Below are 21,123 nucleotides of genomic sequence, written 5' to 3'. Positions count from 1 at the left end.
CAGAGGAACTGAACCAGTGTAACCGTGAGCAGGAGACTGAAGTGCAGTCCTAGAAGTCCAAAGCCTGATGATGTGTCTGCCCTCATTTTCTCTGAAAATTGTGTTCTGTTGGGATGGTTGGGATGATGCTGCAAAAATCAACATAGCTAAAGTAATAGATTTTGGAATCTGACTTATGAAGCAATGGCTCTTATTTAACCCCTCTGGTCTTACCCTGGTGGGAGTGCCTGAGGCTTCTGGCCAAGAAAAAGACAAAGAGTCCAGAGACCCTACCATGCAAAAGGGTGAACTTTGGGAGCTATATACGCAATGGGTCAGTGTTCAGAGTGAGATATAGTATGTAGCAAGTTCCTCACCTTGTTGGGTAGAAGGAGGTGCTCCAGAATCGGAGTGTAGAAATATAAAAGACAAAAGAAAAGTCAATTAGTTCATTCATCATCTATATCAATGATGGACTACCCAAATCTGAGGGGGACTGATGAGCAACCATTGTTGTAGTCTACAGGCCGCCCTCTGCTGTTCCTTGTGCTCTTAAAGGGACAGTTGGTCCAAAAATCATATTTTTCCAAGTGATGTTCCAGGCCGGTATGGTTTTTATTCATGAATTTGTACGATGCTAATAACGCTAATTACTGACTGAGACAGAGCTGAATAATGGATTGTTTTAAAAAAGGACTTTATGTGCCTGAAGGGCCAACTGGGTGTAAGGGGACTGTCACTATCCCTTTAAAGAATTGACACACTGCTTGTCAAATTTTACTCAAACAGAAGTGTTAATTATTGGGGACCTGAACTGGGATTGGAATTCAGATTTTTTTGCTAATTTTAAATATGTGTGTAATGATATAAACCTAATCCAACTAAATCTAACACATCCACAAGGATCCAGAAAGTAAACATTGATTTATGTAATTTTAACAAACGCACCTAAGATGTATACATTTAGTAGTGTTTTATTTACATTTTTTAACTAATTCACCAATTGTGTGTATTAGAAATGTTAAGATGCATAAACAGAAGCCTTGTTTTATCATCACAAGGACTTTTAAACATATTACTGAGCAATATGTTTTTATTATCTTTACTGCTGAAATGTAGGTTGCATCTCAGATATCTCTGATCCTGAACTAGTTTTAAATTATTTATCAACTGTTTTCAAAACCCTAGCAAATAAGCATGCCCTGTTTAAAAAACGTGGGTTTTGGAATGGAACCAACACCTGGTTAACAACTGAGCTAGCTGATTCATAGCAGAGATGCTGCCTGAGCTAAGGCCAGAAAAACCAATACTTTTCAGGACTGGCAATCCTACAGAAGTGTGATAAATCTGTGTCAAGCTAATCAGAAAGGCTAAATCTGACTTCTATGTAAATGCAGTATCTGAGAGATAGGTAACTCCTCTTCCCTGCCAGAATGAATAAACCTGGTCAATGGGGATATTACAAACACAAAAGGTATGGTTGATGCATTCAATTATCATTTCATTGCTGCAGGATATTGATTTGAAAAGGCCTCTAAACCTACTTTCCCAGTGGTAGAGGAGGATGTCAGTTGTGGTGACAGTTGTAAATAATGATCATTCCTAATATGTGGAAGGCAGTTTATGTACTGCCATTGCCTTAAGGTGGAGATAGTAGCAATATTTATAATGATCGTCCTTTTCAAAGTTCCAATATCCATCTTAAGTTATTGAGTCTCTGGTAGATGCACAACCTTGCACTTTTTTGACACAGCACTATTCACTTTAGTGGTAAATGACCTAGTTAATGCCACAGATTCCAAAATATCTTGCTTGTTTATTAATCTATCAAAGTCATCTGATGCATTAGATCATTCTTTTCTGTTGCATAAATGGTCCTTTATTAGGCCTGGGAAGTGAAGTGTTTATTGTTTAAGGACAATCTTAGTGACAATTTCTTCAAGTACAAAAAGGGGTCCTGCAGCTTGATTCTCAAACTTACTTTTTACACCATATGTAAATGATGTTAGAAGTAACGTGGAGCATTGTAATATTCGTTTTTCCATGGATGATACAGTTTTATATTCTGCTGAACTTACTCTAACTTCTGCTTTCTCACACTTGCAGTCTGATTTCCAGGCAATGCAAAAGTCACTTTGGGAACATGAACTAATCCTATATGCAAGCAAAACTAATGATATGCTGTTTACTAGATCATATTGCTCTGACTAAGATTACCTTTTCTGAATAGCCTTGATGGGTCACAAATTGAGCAAGTCTCTGCTTATAAATACCTTGGTATTTGTACTGACAAGAGGTTATCATTCAAAACTCATATTTCAAATAAGAAATAGGGTTATTTTATAGAAATTGTTAAGGTCTATGTGTTAATAGTAGAAAGAAGATTGTCCGAGCTACTTATGTCTGTTTTAGATTATGGTGATGTTATTAATATGCATGTGCCAGCCTCTACCTTTCAGCAATCTCTTTTATCCCTGGAGATTATTTTATAACTCATCACTGTGTACTTTACCGTGGGTTGGACCTCACTGTTGATAAGAAGAGAGTGGCACTCACTTTCATTTATTCAAAAGGCTATTTGCCATATGCTTCCTGCTTATATATAATGTATTCTTTACTCGACCGGAAATCAAAGTTATCGAACCCGCTCTGTGGATTGGCTTTGGAGGTCAGGAGGGTCTTGGGTGGACTGCTTTTACCTCTCATGCCCCTGATTCTTGGAATGCCCTCCAGGCCTCCTAGAAATAGGACTGGTTTCTACTACACAAATCAAATAATTGTTGGAGAAGGAAGTCTATGGTAGTTGTATGTGTTCTGATTAATTGTGTGTATTTTACTGCTGTGATGAGTGTGTTTTGTTAGTATATGTTGTTCACAAGACTCACTTGGCAGTCCCCTGTGTAAATAAAAGTTAAATAAAATAATTATTTTAAAGTCAGGTGTGTGTCAGTCAGGACTGGGTAAAAGGTTTGCCACCAAGTTGAAGACTGGAGTTGCCTATTCCTGACCAATAATTAGCATGAAACTTTATATTATATCCACAGAATAAATTATCAAAAATATTTCATGTACGGATTTCATGTTCCCTTAATTTCAGATTTCGCAGACTTTCATATCGAGTACATATGCAGACCAAGAATATCGACAAATCAGCATTGGCTTTAGTGGACAGGCCCTAGTGGACACCACACCACCTTATTACCAAACAATACTGACAGAAGACCGCACAAACTATATTAGAAGTTACTCACGTGGTCAAGTCGTCCGTCACTGATTCAGAAATGAATCAATCTAGAACTGTCAAGATGTTATCCACCGCAAAGTTATTGTTCCGTCAGATGCTGGGTCTATGATGACATTATAATTTTTATTGGTCAGACCTCGAGGATCTTAGATGAGGGTTTAATTATTTAGCAATTATCTAGGAAGGTTAAATGGAATTATATACTTAATACTAGGTATTTTATTGTCAATATTTCAATAATATTAATAAAGTATAGCCTGGGGGACTTGTGTTAACAATATCCTTTTATTTTTCCCTGGACATAAAGCCTAGGCCTATTCTTTTTTTGAAGGACCCTCCGTTTAACAGTCAACATACACGTTTAGATCTTAACAGTAACCACAAGACTGCTAAATTGAATGAATCCCCGAGCCAGCAGGTGGAAAATTTGGTCTTGTCCAGAGTTGCGGAGTAACGGATTACAAGTATGATTACAAAAAAACTGTAAATGTAATCAGTTACGTTGCCAACTAAAATAGTGTAATCGAATTACAGATACTTTTGAAAAACGTATCTATTAGGATTACTTTTGTATTACTTCAAATGAAAAAGAATAGGTGCGCGAAATAATTATGACACGTTGCATGCTTGATTTCTTTATTTAATTATTTTAATTATTTTAAACGCAGTTTAGTGACTGATCAAGAGCTAGTTTAATTGGTAAAAACAGTGTGTATCTACCGTGATTTAGTTATCTACTCCACGCTTCTTTCTCAGAACGATGTTAGGCCTACCTCATGTTATATATTAGTTAAAGTGTTATATATTATATAATTAAAGTTTCAACGTTTATTTTTTTCAGAACACAGACGAGAAGAGTTGCACTGAAAAATTCAGACAGGAAAGATTAGGCAACTATTTGTTAGATAGCTGTAACATGGGGCTGCCTTCAAAATAAAACATTATAAGGAATTAATCTTGATATTTAAGGAGAAAAGGTGTGTTGGGAAGCACTCTGCCGAAGGATGAAGCATTTGAGGCAACCACCTAAACTCCGTCCATACAGGCAGGCCATGTGATTCTGCTTTCTTTGCATCTCAGAATATTGCATCTATTGGTTATCATTGGCTGCTGACAACACTGACGTTAAGCTAAGAGTGCAGGTGTATAATCACAGTTTATTTCTATCATATGCGATTTGAAAATCAATTGCTGGTGGCCCTATTATTATAATCATGTTACGTTCGCGCAGGTAAAACGTATTTGTGTGCAGGTGTTCACGATGGCAAACGTGCGTTCGCGTGCCTGGGGTTTCAGCCACGTTTTGACAATGTTGGTGGTTGTGGAGCAAAACATCAGACTAATGTAGATTTAGTGTACTCGCAAAAAGCTATCGATATCTTGATTTTTATATACAACATATCAATACCCTTTTTGAGAAATTGACATTTATTTTTCAAAAATGTTTTGAAGCAAATAAAAACATGAATAAAACAAATAGCTAACAGAAAAGAACAGGAATATTTCGATTTTGGGTAGTGTTCAGATAAACAGCTCGATTCTGGAAGATCGAGGGTTAGTGGATTAATTGGAAGGACTGAATGTAGAGAAAATCATACAGAAGTAGAAAACAATGGTTTAGAAACCCTTTACAAAGGCTTTGTACAAAAGTTAAAATGCTAATTCCTTTTTTGGCCAGCTATGTAAACTCTAACATTGCTTGAACCCGTAAAGGATGTTCAATTGGTTATAGGCTATCCCTATTTGTTTTTTAATACCTCATAATATGAAAGTAATCTAAAAGTAATTCAAAGTAATTTAGAATAATCAAAAAGTTATGTTAGGCGTCCATGCCTAATGTCAGTTTCGAGAGTTTCTATAATCAACAAACACAGAGTAAACACAGAGTGCCCTGTGCACATTTAGGGTTAACTGTCTTGCTCAAGGACAGATCAACAATCACCTGCTGGCTTGTGGAATCATTCAATCTTTTTAACCGACCTGAATGATGAAAAAACATCTGTATTCTTCGCTTGCTATGATTTACAACAGAGCTGTTCCACCATTTTTTTTAATAGAGGGTTCAGCTTGATATTTGACGCAACACTCAATAGAGATAACAGCGCACGTGTGTGCTTCGTCTGCCCAGCCTATATTCCGCATGATTTAGTGCTTTCTCAAGTACTTTTCCAGCTCAGAGTGCACTATGGCTACAATAAGGACAGTCCTCTTGTCCTCTCTTCTTTTCTCACGCGGGGACGTTTTGCAGTTGTCAGGTGAGATCATTAAATAACTTAAAGTTGTGCATATTTCAGTTGAAATAGGTCAAATTCAAAATGCCGATATTACGCTTTTAACGCCTGCTTAGCCAAAACAATTATTAATTATTAAATTAATGTAGCTATTTGTAGCATACTTGTCTGTTCATGTGCTTTATTATGTAACATTGTGTTTGTTGTGGGAGGTGGGACAACCTAACGGTTCCGTCTGCTCACATGTTAACAGGGATTTATTTTTGCTTTACTTCGCATATTTTGATTAGACTTGAGTAAATTATATATTACTATTGAGAACTGCCTTGATGTTCTGTAGTTCAGTGATCAGAGCAACTGTTTCTATAATGAAAAGCTGTGTTCACTTTGAATGCCTATTCATACAAAACAACACTGTTTATTTTCTTTCGAAAAACTCTGTATAACTCAATAAGATCTAAATGCATTTCCAAATTAATCTGAATTGAGATTAAATGGTTACTAAGCTACTATGGAGAATTATAATTACCTATCAAATGCAGGGATGTTTTTTGTTATATTATATTACTGCCAGGGTCCACTGGTAATTAGGGGAAGGTGTGGCACAGCCCCACCGTTTGTCAACACCTTTCATTTTTATTTCCTTAGAAAGGGTACTTCCTGTAATTTATTATCTATTATCTGAGCATCCTGAAGGTGTTGTTTGCAGATTTTACTGCTTTTGCCACCTTTTTCTCTGGCGCTCCAAAACGTGTTGCAGCACTTGCTGAGGCAACACAGAGACGCATTCCAAGGCCACCCGCTGTATGATGGAACTTTAAAAGTAGAGCTGTCAATGCAGTTTGGGAAAACCGTGCTGCGCTGCTCCTGTGTATGGACAACCCACTCTCTTCCCTTTGCGTACATATAACACAGGTTTACACTTCACAATTTCGTGCTATGCATACGCCAAAGTACTTTTTTGTGTGCAGTTCAGACGCGATCTCCTCCAATTAAGAATAATGGTGAATAAATGCGATATTAAAGTTTTACCTTTACCCTTTTACGTTCTTTCAAGAATAAAGTTAATCTACAGCTTTTAAACGATTAGTCACTCTTCGGGAAATCCGTGCCTCGATGATGGTGACGTCAAATAGGTTTCAGTTGGTGCGTGTCAATGAAACGATTTTATTGACCATTATTATTAATGGGAGGAGATCGCGTCTCAACTGCACGCAAAAAAGGACTTTGGCGTATGCATAGCACGACATTGTGTGAACCCGTGTTATATGTACGCAAAAGGAAGAGAGTGGGTTGGTATGGAGGACATATGCACATAACCAGGATGGGATGAGGCCACCATAAGTGAGGCATATGGCTTGTCAAAAAATCTCAGGGACGACCGTTTCTGCAGCTGCTGGAATTTTTTTTCTTCCTTATGCCAGAAGTTGATGTTTTATACAACACTCTGCAAAAACAGCACCAATGCATCTGGGATTAGCAGTGCGCTCACCCGTTTCAAGGAGAATGTCCAGAATATGCGTAAGCAAACTGATGAATGGGCTGCCACCGTTCACGATGGAACAGACGAGCCAGGCCAACGAGTAACCAACACAGCGCCGGTAATGAAGGAGGCATGTGACACAGTCATCTCCCAGGTGGAGCAGAGGTTTTCACAAAGTGACCATCTGATCGCTACCAAGCTGGTTGACTGCTCACTCTTCCCGCAATTTGTCCTGTTATTCCCTACATCTGGGCATTACTGTGCTGTGAAACTATGGCCTCTAGGAAATGAGGAAATGTTCAAGTCTGAGCTTACCACTCTGTACCGCTACACTGAGCTTCACACTGGTAAGACAGTCTCTGTTAAGATCTGTATGGATCTGTATCCCTAAAAAGTTGTCTTTCCGCTTCGTTGTGGCCTTTAGTGGTGTTGAGCTCACTGCTGTTCACGTATTGCCCTGTAGGCACATTGGTTCTGAGCTTGGTGGATTCCTAATTTAGGTTTGTAAATGTGACAGTGGTAATTTTACATGTGTGTGAGAGAGAAGGAGAGCAATTACACAAGAAGGTATTTCTCTCACACTCTCTCTCCAGTATGTGTACTACAACACCTGGTAGAATCTAGCCGCTCTGTCGTTAAAAGTGTTTTGTGGAGCCATGCTGTTTGTTGATGTGTTAAATAAACACATCAATAGCAAGAGGGAGTTTTGTAGCTTTACTGGTATGTATCCTATAGGTAGAAATGGTTTGTGCCACACCAATTTTTTACATTGAAAAACGCCACTGATTACTGCGATTATGTATTTTTTCTTATAGGCCCTACTACTACAAAGCTATTCAAACTTTAATGAACGAGCACACCCCCTCGTTTAGTGAAAACTGTTTTAATTAAGTTACGTGGTCATGATAATGTAGGCTACAGATGTTCACAAAGCGAAGTCCACAAAGCAATCAGTGAATGATTGATTTAAGATTATAAAATAATGTTGTATTTAAAAAAGTACAGACTACAGGCTGCACCTTTCGGAATGAGTGGGGAAAGTAAAGTACTCATCCCATACAACATTGAAATCTGTAGTGTCCAATCATAGAGTAGAACAATTACAAGTGCTAAACTCATTCTTTTAAAACTCTTGGAAAAACTGAAACTAATGGTAAAATACGATTTCTCAACACCAAAGCTGAAACATTTACAACCGTTTGCCACTATGGGTATAAAAATTGCTCAAATGTATTATCTCTATGGCTCTATGAAATTGATAATTATTTTCTGGAACCACAAGCCACGCTATTCTGTAATGTAGGCTAGTAACATATTGTGACAAAACTTGGGTGAATAATGTGTGTTTTGGTGATGGCTGGCATTTAGAAAATAATGTTGATTGACACAAACAAAAACTCGGGCCTGGGAGGAGTTCGGTGAGGCCATGGAGAAGGACTATCGGCTGGCCTCGAAGAGATTCTGGCAAACCGTCCGGCGTGTCAGGAGAGGGAAACAGTGACCTAACAACGCTGTTTACAGTGGAGGTGGGCAGCTGTTGACCTCAACTGGGGATGTCGTCGGGCGGTGGAAGGTGTACTTCAAGGATCTCCTCAATCCCGCCGTCACGTCTTCCATTGAGGAAGCAGAGGCTGAGGGCTCAGAGGTGGACTCGTCCATCACCTGGGCTGAAGTCACAGAGGTAGTCAAGAAACTCCACGTTGGCAAGGCACCGGGGGTGGATGAGATCCGCCCTGAGTACCTCAAGTCTCTGGATGTTGTGGGGCTGTCTTGGTTGACACGCCTCTGCAGCATCGCGTGGCGGTCGCAGACAGTGCCTCTGGGATGGCAGGAGTGGTGGTCCCTCTTTTTAAGAAGGGGGACCGGAGGGTGTGTTCCAACTACAGGGGGATCACACTTCTCAGCCTCCCCGGGAAAGTCTATGCCAGGGTATTGGAGAGGAGAATACGGCCGATAGTAGAACCTCGGATTCAGGAGGAACAGTGTGGTTTTCGTCCGGGCCGTGGAACACTGGACCAGCTCTATAACCCTCTACAGGGTGATGGAGGGTTCATGGGAGTTTGCCCAACCAATCCACATGTGTTTTGTGGATTTGGAGAAGGCATTCGACTGTGTCCCTTGCGGCATCCTGTGGAGGGTGCTTCGGGAGTATGGGGTCATGGGTCCTTTGCTAAGGGCTGTCAGGTCCCTGTACGACCGAAGCAGGAGCTTGGTTCGCATTGCCGGCAGTAAGTCAGACATGTTCCCAGTGCATGTTGGACTCCGGCAGGGCTGCCCTTTGTCGCCGGTTCTGTCCGTAATTTTTATGGACAGAATTTCTAGGCGCAGCCAGGGGCCAGAGGGTGTCAGGTTTGGGGTCCACACGATTTCGTCTCTGCTCTTTGCGGATGATGTTGTCGTGTTGGCCCCTTCTAACCAGGACCTTCAGCATGCACTGGGACGGTTTGCAGCCGAGTGTGAAGCGGTTGGGATGAAAATCAGTACCTCCATATCCGAGGCCATGGTCCTCAGTCGGAAAAGGATGGCTTGCCCACTTCAGGTTGGTGGAGAGTGCCTGCCTCATGTGGAGGAGTTTAAGTACCTAGGGGTCTTGTTCATGAGTGAGGGAAGGATGGAACGGGAGATTGACAGACGGATTGGTGCAGCTTCTGTAGTAATGCGGTCGATGTATCGGTCTGTCGTGGTGAAGAAAGAGCTGAGCCTCAAGGTTACCGGTCAATCTACGTTCCTACCCTCACCTATGGTCATGAGCTTTGGGTCATGACCGAAAGGACAAGATCCCGGAAACAGGCGACCGAAATGAGCTTTCTCCGCAGGGTGGCTGGGCGATCCCTTAGAGATCGGGTGACCGAGCTTCTCACCCTGGAGGAGCTCAGAGTAGAGCCGCTGCTCCTCCACATTGAGAGGGGTCCGCTGAGGTGGCTTGGGCATCTCTTCCAGATGCCTCCTGGACGCCATCCCGGGCAGGTGTTCCGAGCCCGTCCCACCGGGAGGAGACCCCGGGGAAGACCTAGGACACGCTGGAGGGACTATGTCTCCCAGCTGGCCTGGGAACGCCTCGTGTCCCCCCGGAAGAGCTAGAGGAAGTGTCTAGGGAGAGGGAAGTCTGGGCATCTCTGCTTAGACTGCTGCCCCCGCGACCCGGCCCCGGATAAGCGGAAGAAGATGAATGAATTAATTAATGAAAAGACATGCAAATCCATTAACACATGTTCCTTAGCACAGGAAGATCAATACACAACCCCTTGACATTAATGGTTTAAATGTGTAAACCAGCAAAAGTGTGGAACAGCATGTTTATTGATGACTTTGTTTTTGTGTATCTAAGGGTTCAGAGAAGCAATCTAATTTGCAATATTGCTTTTACATGTATTGTTGTAGCTTTGTACTGTACCTGTCCATTATAGGCTATTTAGGCCTATCAGTAAATGCCATCCATGCTTTCTGTTTTCAGGTAACTTTTGGCACATTACAGATATTCACTGGGACCCAACCTATAAACTCACTGACAATCCTGAGCTTGTGTGCGCTTCCAGTGGTAAACGCCCTGCATCAAGGGCCGGTAAATATGGAGATTATCTTTGTGATGCACCATGGCAACTTATCAACTCCTCGATCTATGCAATGAAAAACATCCTGCCAGATCCAGATTTTATCTTCTGGACCGGGTATAGCGAAAATTATTTTACATTTGTAATTGTCGGTGAATGTATGTATGTATGGTTGAAAGCAATTTTGCTACGGGTACATTTTATTTTCATAGATTAAGTAGCACTTTCAAACTGAACAATTTAGAGGATTACTGTCATGTTTATTTAGCTCTACACCTATGATTGAGTGTCTTTAAAAGAGAGATTCCCCATAACCAACTGACATTTGTCCTACAGAGATGACACACCACATGTCCCAAATGAGGATTTGAGAGAAGAGGATGTTCTCTCCATAATTGGCAACCTCACCCACATAATAAAGCATGTATTTCCAAGTGAGTCTGAGCAAATATGTGTTTTTCAGGGGGAAGTCCCTTGTATTCAGCAATTGCTTTTTGAGGGGAATATATTATATAATATTAATCAAAGCCCTCAGTGATAAACTCTTGTGATCGTTTTAGGTACTAAAGTGTACTCCGCTCTGGGGAATCATGACTACCATCCGAAGAGCCAGCTACCTGCAGCCCAGAATTACATGTATGAGCAGATAACACACCTGTGGCAGAGCTGGTTGGAACCAGAGTCTCAAACAACCTTCCGCACAGGTAAACAAAAATACTTATTTAGAAGCAGTGCAAGGGTCAGTTCAATTTCTGGTATGCTAAAGAGTGCTTTAGAATGCTATGCCTCTTGGGAAGTGGAGGCCTTAGTTGAGAATTTCTTTTGGGCATGCATTTAAAAATGTATCTGTCTGGGGAAACTGAATCACAAACGCTGGAGTGTGCAGTCTGGGCTCAACTCCAGTTCAACTGTCTTTTTGTCTCTTTTGTCCTATCCTCTATAGGAGGATATTATACAGAGAAGCTGCTGAACCGACCAGGTTACAGGGTAGTGGTCCTAAACACCAACCTGTATTATGACCAAAACAAGGTCACAGAAGAAATGGACGATCCAGCCGGCCAATTCAACTGGATGGACCAAGTTCTTATAAAAGCTGCTAATGACCACGAAAAGGTCTTACCATGCTCTTTATATTGCAATAAGTAGTAATTTAAGTCACCCTGTAATTCTAAATATAAAGCAAATCACCTGCAAGCAGATATGGAGTTAAACTCCAGGTTCCTTCATACGGTGATGATTTATAATCCGGTCCAGTGGTAAACGCCCTGCATCAAGAGCCGGTAAATATGGAGATCATCTTTGTGATGCACAAAGATAGATGATTTTAGACTTGGAAAAGCACATTTTGCCTTTGGACTTTGAGAGTATCATATTCTATGAATCCCAAACCCATTTTTCTCTCAGGTCTACATCACTGGTCATGTTCCACCAGGATTCTTTGAGAAGAAGCGCAGTAAGGCTTGGTTTCGATCCCACTTCAACAAACGCTACCTAGACTTAATCCAGAAGCATCACAACATCATAATTGGGCAGTTTTTCGGTCATCATCACACGGACAGCTTCCGGATGTTCTACAGCTCCGGAGGTATACAGCAGGGGAATTAAAATCATATGGGGTCGGCGCCTTCGATGGTCCTTATTCTACCTGACAATTATTGCACCCACCTGGTGTCTCAAGTCTAGACTGGGGCCTGATAAGAAAGGAAGAATAAAATGAAGAGCTGTGAAACAGGCTTTGCGATCTTAGTGTATACAGCAGGGGTGTCAAAACACACGTGACACATGTTCTACATTTTCTTAATATTCTGTCAGATTTTGTGCTACCACCTCAAGATATTCAACATTCATAGTTAGTTTCTGATCTTGTGCTAAGTCATTATGTCATGTTTGGCTTGAAATTGCAAGAATCAGCAAGCACAGAAACAAGCTAAGTATTGTTAATGTTTGGTGCCTGGGGTGTCATGCACTCCAAATATCTGAAGTCCACAAAGTGGGGCTCGGTTTCCCATCTGCAAGTTGGAGAAATGTGCATAATTCAAACACTTGAAAATAGTAGAAATCCTGTGTCAAATTGACAAGTTATTTCAATTTATCTCCTAATCTAATCAGACCTGTGAAACTGCCTTGTATAATCTTTAAAGAAATCGAATATGAATATAATATCTATGCATCTCTAAAAAAAAAATAAGCGGCTAAAGGATTTGTAGGAATATGAGTTTTATTTAGTACAATAATGGTTTGCTTTTCATGAAGTATATCAGCCTTGCCTGTAGGCTTGCAAGATAAGTTAGACAATGTAGTTCCTTAACTTGATTGACTCAAAAAAAATGTGTGTTAATTTTCAAACTGTTCTGTTCATCATTGAAAGCTACACTGTATCACTGCTCACATTGGAATGTTGCATTTGTGTTCTACAAACATGTAGATGGTTCCCCCATTAGTACCATGTTCTTGACACCTGGGGTCACTCCCTGGAAGACGACCCTGCCTGGGGTCATAGATGGAGCCAACAACCCTGGGATACGCATCTTTGAATATGACACCCAAACCCTTCTCGTCAAAGTAAGTGTTGATGAAAACCCCTAATCCCCCTTCGAAGGTACGTGTGGGCAAGTGGGCATGACTGAAATTAGAAGCCAACCCTCAATATCTATATAATTGGGGAATATCACAGCTAATCTACATTTAAAAAGTTAAAGAGTTCATTACCAAAACATATGCTATTTACAATGTATGTACTGTTCCTTTTTTTGATTCTAGAATCAATATTTCTAAAATAAATCCAATCTAGGCCACTTAAACCAGAGATGTTTCTTTAATCTTTAAGGTTAGCTGCTACTTTAATCAAATCACACTGAAATAAGCCAGTTTTTAGCACCGCTCAGCATGGTTCATTTATGGTCCAAATGTATTCAATCTGTCTCTTGTCCCACAGGACTTTGTGACCTTCTATCTGAACCTGACTCATGCCAACAAGGCTAAGGCACGTTGGGAGAAAGAGTACCGCCTCACGGAGAGCTTCCGAGTGCCGGATGCCTCCCCAGCCTCCATGCACCACGTCCTAAAGCGCATGGCAGACAACCACCGCTACCTACAGAAGTATTACGAGTTCAACTCAGTGAATTATGACCTGACTGAGTGTGACAATGACTGCCGTATCGACCATGTGTGTGCTGCTATGGAGGTAGACTTTCAGAGGTATGACTCCTGTGTGAACAACAAGGGGCCCATGTTAACCAACAATGCCTGGTCACCGGTTCTCTGTCTGGCAGTCAGCGTGGTCTGGGCAAACTGTTAGCTCTGTACTTCAGAGACAAGGAGCCCCAGACATCATTGTCTTCCAGGGAACAAAAGACTATAAGACCGAAACGCTGTTTTCGGCCAACTGCGTTTTTCTTCCAAAGGTTGCCAAACATGTTTAGCTATTTTCAATTATTTAATCAGTTATATTAATTTAAGCATGTTTAACTTCATTTCTGTCCAAATGTCTAATTTTCCAATTATATGATTGACATTTGTTTTAACAACAGTGGTGCATGCTCCAATTAATTTCACATTTTTCATACAGTCCACAATGAAGAATGATTGTACATAATGATAGATAAAAGCAGCATGAATTTTGCTCAGTACACATGACAACAAACAAATTTCGTAAGATTTTATATTACACAACAGATCCGTCTTAGCCAAATGTTCAAGCATTATCCAGTAAGCCTGGCCTCTAGCATGTGTGACAATGAATGACCGCAGAAGTTCGCAAGCCACCAAAAGCAGCTCTGCGATCAAGGTATAACAATGTTAAAACGTAGAATAAACAATAAAAGACATGACAATGGTCTAAGAATCCATTCATTTTCAGGAAAGGGACCCAGTCATTCCATGTACACCAGACTATAAAGGTGTGGTATACCATATGTAATGTCAGGAATGGGACTTTACGACTGCTGATAACATATGGAACTTTGATCCCAGTTTACTGAAAGCATGCTTGAGAAAAACATTTCAGACAATAATGAGACGGCAGCCTCAGTGCTTCACCTATTGAACCAGTAGTGGTCTTGTTGTGGACGCGGGGTTGTATTCATTAGGGCACATTGTAGCAAACTTTTTAAACACAAAAAAATAAAACTCCTAATGGTGCCTCCAGGTAGTGCCTCCCACGTTTTCTTCTGAATTGTCACATGACAAGGACCTGTTTGGCTGAGGTGAATGGCTGCATGGCCTTGTCTAGTGCTGTGCCGAAGTCTTGGAGACCCACCTCGGAACAAGCAGGGGCAGTTAGTTTTCCCTGGCAAATAAGGGAGCACAGTTCGTCCAGCATGCTCCGTAAGGCTCCCTCATCTGAGGAAAAGACAGAAATCTTTATTTTACATTCATATTAAAGAAGTACTGCCAGACTGAGATTTGTTCCACATTAGCAGATAGTTAATTTAGCACAATTGCCAGCTACTATCAAAATCCGGGAAGTAAACTAAACTAATATTAAGCTGGTTGGTTTGTCATCTATAGTCTTCCCTAAGATACTGCAAATATATAGGAATACATTCACGTTATAAACATGGGTAATTTGACCTATGATCATGAGAACATTCTCTTTCTCACTGCATATACACTCACCTAAAGGATTATTAGGAACACCATACTAATACTGTGTTTGACCCCCTTTCGCCTTCAGAACTGCCTTAATTCTACGTGGCATTGATTCAACAAGGTGCTGAAAGCATTCTTTAGAAATGTTGGCCCATATTGATAGGATAGCATCTTGCAGTTGATGGAGATTTGTGGGATGCACATCCAGGGCACGAAGCTCCCGTTCCACCACATCCCAAAGATGCTCTATTGGGTTGAGATCTGGTGACTGTGGGGGCCATTTCAGTACAGTGAACTCATTGTCATGTTCAAGAAACCAATTTGAAATGATTCGAGCTTTGTGACATGGTGCATTATCCTGCTGGAAGTAGCCATCAGAGGATGGGTACATGGTGGTCATAAAGGGATGGACATGGTCAGAAACAATGCTCAGGTAGGCCGTGGCATTTAAACGATGCCCAATTGGCACTAAGGGGCCTAGAGTTTGCCAAGAAAACATCCCCCACACCATTACACCACCACCAACAGCTTGCACAGTGGTAACAAGGCATGTTGGATCCATGTTCTCAACAACTGTTTGAGTTTGCTAGCATATTACCACCTCTTAAAATGGATTCCGGTCTGTCAACGACCTAAGAAAAGACATGAGCTGCACATGTTTCAAACGCACAAATCTGGCAGATCTCTGAAAGCTTTACTTAAGTCACCTTTTTGTGAACGGTTTTCCAATCTAAAAACAGCTTGGTTAACACGTTACAAATATGCTACTAGCAAAATCTGGATGTTTTTCCCTTTTCACACCATTCTTTGTAAACCCTAGAAATGGTTGTGCGTGAAAATCCCAGTAACTGAGCAGATTGTGAAATACTCAGACCGGCCCGTCTGGCACCAACAACCATGAGTCACCCAGAAGCCTTGAACCTTGATATTTTTGAAGATCAGGGCGCTCTGGGGAGAGGAGATATGATTATATACAGGGAGAAGTTGCAAAGGATTACATTTGACAATGTACTGTTCACCTTTTAAAGATCTGTAATCAGGTCACTCTTAATTAAGCAATAAGGCATGAAGGGGTGTGGTATATGGTCAATACATTATGGCTAAGAGCTGTTCTTAGGCACAACGCATCATGGACTGTCTGGATAGAGCATAAGTCGTCCTCCATACATCATCCTTTGCTATGAGCTGTGTTTTCTTGCTACCATGTTTACGTAACATGCATCACATGCTATGTCTGTTTGAGTTTGCTAGCATATTACCACCTCTTAAAATGGATTCCGGTCTGTCAACGACCTAAGAAAAGACATGAGCTGCACATGTTTCAAACGCACAAATCTGGCAGATCTCTGAAAGCTTTACTTAAGTCACCTTTTTGTGAACGGTTTTCCAATCTAAAAACAGCTTGGTTAACACGTTACAAATATGCTACTAGCAAAATCTGGATGTTTTTCCCTTTTCACACCATTCTTTGTAAACCCTAGAAATGGTTGTGCGTGAAAATCCCAGTAACTGAGCAGATTGTGAAATACTCAGACCGGCCCGTCTGGCACCAACAACCATGCCACGCTCAAAATTGCTTAAATCACCTTTCTTTCCTATTCTGACATTCAGTTTGGAGTTCAGGAGATTGTCTTGACCAGGACCACACCCCTAAATGCATTGAAGCAACTGCCATGTGATTGGTTGATTAGATAATTGCATTAATGAGAAATTGAACAGGTGTTCCTAATAATCCTTTAGGTGAGTGTAGATGAGATCCCAACTTTGTATCTGTTCCAATATGGGAGACTTCCAGCAACTACATTCAGCTAAAATATACTCACTTAAATTCTGACTAAACTACCCAGAGGGACATGACAGGACTATCCAAGAGTTTGTATGAACAACCTAAATCTCTGTTTTAGGTAAAACTACAGAATGTCTCTGTCTGGCTCACCCTGAGAGTGGTTCCTTTTCCATTGAGTCACCCAGAAGCCTTGAACCTTGATATTTTTGAAGATCAGGGCGCTCTGGGGAGAGGAGATATGATTATATACAGGGAGAAGTTGCAAAGGATTACATTTGACAATGTACTGTTCACCTTTTAAAGATCTGTAATCAGGTCACTCTTAATTAAGCAATAAGGCATGAAGGGGTGTGGTATATGGTCAATACATTATGGCTAAGAGCTGTTCTTAGGCACAACGCATCATGGACTGTCTGGATAGAGCATAAGTCGTCCTCCATACATCATCCTTTGCTATGAGCTGTGTTTTCTTGCTACCATGTTTACGTAACATGCATCACATGCTATGTCTGTTTGAGTTTGCTAGCATATTACCACCTCTTAAAATGGATTCCGGTCTGTCAACGACCTAAGAAAAGACATGAGCTGCACATGTTTCAAACGCACAAATCTGGCAGATCTCTGAAAGCTTTACTTAAGTCACCTTTTTGTGAACGGTTTTCCAATCTAAAAACAGCTTGGTTAACACGTTACAAATATGCTACTAGCAAAATCTCTACCTATAAACGAATACAGTAAAACCACTGTATTTTTGCTCAATTGATCATCTAAAATAAATGAGATGTCTCTTGGTCCTGTGACATAAATCTAGGTATTGTTACAGGGGGTATCAGTCTTACCACAGGGACCGTAATAGGCTGCTTGGCCATCCCTCCATACGTCACTATGGATCCTCCAACTCTTAAAATACAGCACAAAAACAAATCACTTGGATGTCATGCGTTTTAGCATAGACACCATCAATGAGGGCTTCCTCCAGTTCAAAGTGAACAACTGAGTTGACTATGATGAATCAGCCAATGAATTATACTTGTGAAGAGGAATAATTTCTCAAACAGCAGATGGCCTCAATGTCACTTCCCATTTTCTCATGGATGCCATCATGAAAGATACGCAATATCTGTGTATTAAACATGATCCTCAATTAAGGCAATGAAGGTTCAAATTAGTCACCTGAATACTTACTGTACGTGACGGAGGAGTTCTGTTGCACTCTTGCCCCCAACTCCGTTCAGTGCCAGCTTAGGCCTTGGACAACTCTAGAAGGAAATGAAATAATTAATTATCATCTGAGTTAATCGTTATGTTTGTTCAGTTTTGAAGCCCACCGACCTTGAAAAGCTCCTTCAGTTCAGGCCGCCTCAGGGTCTCTTCCTTGATCACATGACTGGCGCCCATGGCCTTCAGCCTATCAATAAGTGTTGTGAAGTCTGGCCTTTAAATGGGGAGGCAGAAGTACATGCAGTTCTTAAACAGCACAACTACATTGGCCATCTTACCTTTATATGCCTTCTTTTTCTTATGTTTTTATAATTTGTCTCCAAGAGAGTGGATATACATAATTAACTTTGTAGGGGCAGTAGGCTATGCGTGTAGCCTTCAAAAAAAAGGCTGACTTTTGGAATTAAAATGGCCACTTCAATTTAAAAACAGACAGAGGTGTACATTTAGTGGTCATTCCCATTGGCCAGATACTGCTTTTGTATTCAGGTAAGGTAAAGCTTCAGGAAAGCTTGGTGAGGAATTCCACTTCTGTAACCAAATAAGTCTGTTGAAAACAGTTATCTAAAAGGGAGATTGCACAGTACTGTTTTCATTATATGGCAGATTCACAGCTGATAACCCAGGGCTCAAATTGACCTACATACCAAAATACTGTCATTTTACTTCTGCGGCAGAAAGGTCAAAGTCTTTATCAGTTAGTAATTTGCTCTTCTTGAGAAAGTAGCTTATCGCAGTACAGTATACTGGTTTCTTAGGCACTAAATGAAAGAAACCAGAATAACAGGGAGGAATGAACTGGGCTGTATTCACTCCACAAAATTGTAAAGCTGTTAAGCTGTGTTTTCAGATGTTAGCTCAAACACTGTAATTTTTCATTTTCATGGCCATATTTTTGTCCAGCTACGTTTCACTCTCAGTCATACTGTAAAGTTAAAGCGTGTCCCTGGTTGACAAGCTGCACAATGTTACACAGGACATTTGAATCCTTATTTTCAACCATGTATTGTTGAACCTCCAACTTTGATAACAGAAACAACTAAACATTTTCCATTTGCAAAACATTAAAGAAAATGTTCTGTTACGTGCTGTAACAAATACAGCCATGATCTGACAAATCTCACCTGTCTCGGACCACATTGATGGTTTGGATCCCCTTTGCTGCAGCAATCTGTATGACAGCCTGACCTACAGCACTGTTGGCTGCATTCTGAATCACTGTGTCCCCTAGAATGGAGAGTCAAAGAGCATCAATCACAAACAAGCAAGGCAACTCACCTTTTATAGAGTATGATCAAATAATTGCTTCTTTATATAGACTGGAGCTCATTTAAACCCTTTGTCCAGTTTTGGGACAACTCAAACCATACTGTGAAGGTTCAGAAATGTCCAGCATGCTTCAAGCAACTATGGTAGTGGTGCATCTGGCTGTCTTAGTACAGCTCTTCTCTGACAAGTAGTGTGAAATGTCCTTGGATAAGGGAGCAATGGGCATGAATGGGTAGGATACAGCGTTGCCACTTCCACTGGTTGAGGAAGTAAAGGTAGCCTACCCGGCTTGAGATCTTCAAAGTCTGTAAGCATCCTCAAGGCAGTGCAGGGGTTGACCCCCAGCGTAGCTGCCGAGAGCAGAGGAATATCATTAGGCAACGAGATCACGTCCTCTTCAGCCAACACCGCTGCTGTCCTCCACGTCCCTGCCCAGAAAGAGCGCAAAAGACGGCGACAAAATTAGCAACCTGATGAATGAAGATGGACTGAAACATGAAGGGACCACCTGAACTTGTCCAATAACAACAGTGGGCCCAGACCGGAAGAATATGGCCCCTGGTTTCTAAATTGAAGGCGTTCGACTGTAATATCATCAGTACAAAGACAATAAATAACACAGTAATTCACCTAATCCAGCATCTCTTGGGATCACCCAGTCCCCTGGCTTGAGAGCTTTCACCTGGCTGCCCACCTCTAGGACCTGGGCCACCCCCTCATTTCCACCTACTGCCGGAAGGTCGGGTAGAATAGCATAGGTTCCTGCAGGACCAAATAAAGGCAAGGCATTCAATATAATGTGGGGGAATTATTGACAAGAATTCAACAAAGTTATAATGAAACTGTGAGTGTGTGTGTATATATATGTGGTCGTGTGGGGGGTCTGTTATTAATGTGGTTAATAATGGCCACTCATAAAAGGACTTGTACAATGCTAGACAGGACTTCCATACTGTAATGTACAAACAATCTGTCAACCAATCAAACCGCACAGATGGAAGCTTATGTGACCAATGAAAGAAATAAAAGTCTGTGGTAGTTATGCATGACCATCCTGAAAGGCAGCGGTTCAAACATGTATATAAATATGGCTTATAGACAGGTAAACCTTTTCAAAATGTATTTATTTTAAAGTATCAGCTGTTGCAAAATTGTGTTTTTGATAACAAATTGCGCAAACATTTATCATTACTGAACTCAACATTGTAGCTATAACTATACTTAGCTACCTTGGATCATGTTTATGTCAGAAGGGTTGATCGGGGCTGCCAGAATCTTTACAAGGACACACTTCGCACCAACATTGGGAAGATTCATACTCTCCGACCTAGGAACCACAGCGAAGTAATTTAAAGCCTCCGAAATGTATCATAATATCAAAGTAGGCCTACGTGCAGCATCATTTAATATCCAATTTCAATATCTTCACTTTCACTTACTGAACCACTTGAGCAGGGTCGCCATGTTTTCTGTAGATTAGCGCCGTACAGTGACTGATTGAAGATGTAGTTGAATACCTATAAACCGCACTTGTGCTTGACAGCTGTTTGTGTTGTTGGTTGGTGGATACACCGGTGCAAACTGTTTGCGTTCTCACCCCACTTTTTTTGCATAGGAGCCATAGGATTCGTGAAACTTTCATTTTGAACCAAAAAAGCACGACCCCAGTCTGTATACCTTGCTATCTCAACAAAACATGTCAAGAAATGTGTCACTCACAGGACAGCGGAGGCAGCCATGTTGGATTAACCCTTAAGATAACAGAGTAT

General features: G+C 41.0%; 2 protein-coding genes across 5 annotated transcripts; one reads left to right on the top strand and one right to left on the bottom strand.

Moving 5' to 3' along the window:
• The first annotated feature begins 5,090 nt into the window (after positions 1-5,090).
• Positions 5,091-14,033, top strand: smpdl3b (sphingomyelin phosphodiesterase acid like 3B). Of its 2 annotated transcripts, none has more exons than XM_010899118.5 (8): positions 5,091-5,478; positions 10,392-10,605; positions 10,825-10,922; positions 11,049-11,192; positions 11,432-11,601; positions 11,893-12,073; positions 12,914-13,050; positions 13,424-14,033. In XM_010899118.5, the coding sequence occupies exons 1-8, from the start codon at positions 5,409-5,411 to the stop codon at positions 13,784-13,786; spliced, it is 1,377 nt and encodes a 458-aa protein (XP_010897420.2). In that variant the 5' UTR covers positions 5,091-5,408; the 3' UTR covers positions 13,787-14,033. The 2 variants fall into 2 exon arrangements, with proteins under 2 accessions (XP_010897420.2, XP_010897421.3); XM_010899119.4 differs by lacking the exon at positions 5,091-5,478 and adding an exon at positions 7,053-7,284.
• Positions 14,034-14,133: 100 nt separating this feature from the next.
• Positions 14,134-21,113, bottom strand: mecr (mitochondrial trans-2-enoyl-CoA reductase). 3 transcript variants are annotated; one of them, XM_029115554.2, is made up of 10 exons: positions 20,794-21,113; positions 20,584-20,681; positions 19,985-20,116; positions 19,639-19,782; positions 19,210-19,312; positions 18,197-18,299; positions 18,050-18,123; positions 17,704-17,764; positions 17,015-17,087; positions 14,134-14,829 (listed from the first exon to the last, which is right to left on the bottom strand). In XM_029115554.2, the coding sequence occupies exons 1-10, from the start codon at positions 20,994-20,996 to the stop codon at positions 14,666-14,668; spliced, it is 1,155 nt and encodes a 384-aa protein (XP_028971387.1). In that variant the 5' UTR covers positions 20,997-21,113; the 3' UTR covers positions 14,134-14,665. The 3 variants fall into 3 exon arrangements, with proteins under 3 accessions (XP_028971387.1, XP_028971389.1, XP_028971388.1); XM_029115555.2 differs by lacking the exon at positions 14,134-14,829 and adding an exon at positions 15,616-16,026; XM_029115556.2 differs by lacking the exon at positions 20,584-20,681 and having other exon boundaries at positions 20,794-20,938.
• Between the last annotated feature and the right edge of the window lie 10 nt (positions 21,114-21,123).

The sequence above is a fragment of the Esox lucius genome, chromosome 20 (assembly GCF_011004845.1).
Source record: "Esox lucius isolate fEsoLuc1 chromosome 20, fEsoLuc1.pri, whole genome shotgun sequence".
NCBI classification, from domain to species: domain Eukaryota; kingdom Metazoa; phylum Chordata; class Actinopteri; order Esociformes; family Esocidae; genus Esox; species Esox lucius.
The sequence above is the reverse complement of the archived record's forward strand: the minus strand, read 5'-3'. Positions and strand labels throughout refer to the sequence as shown.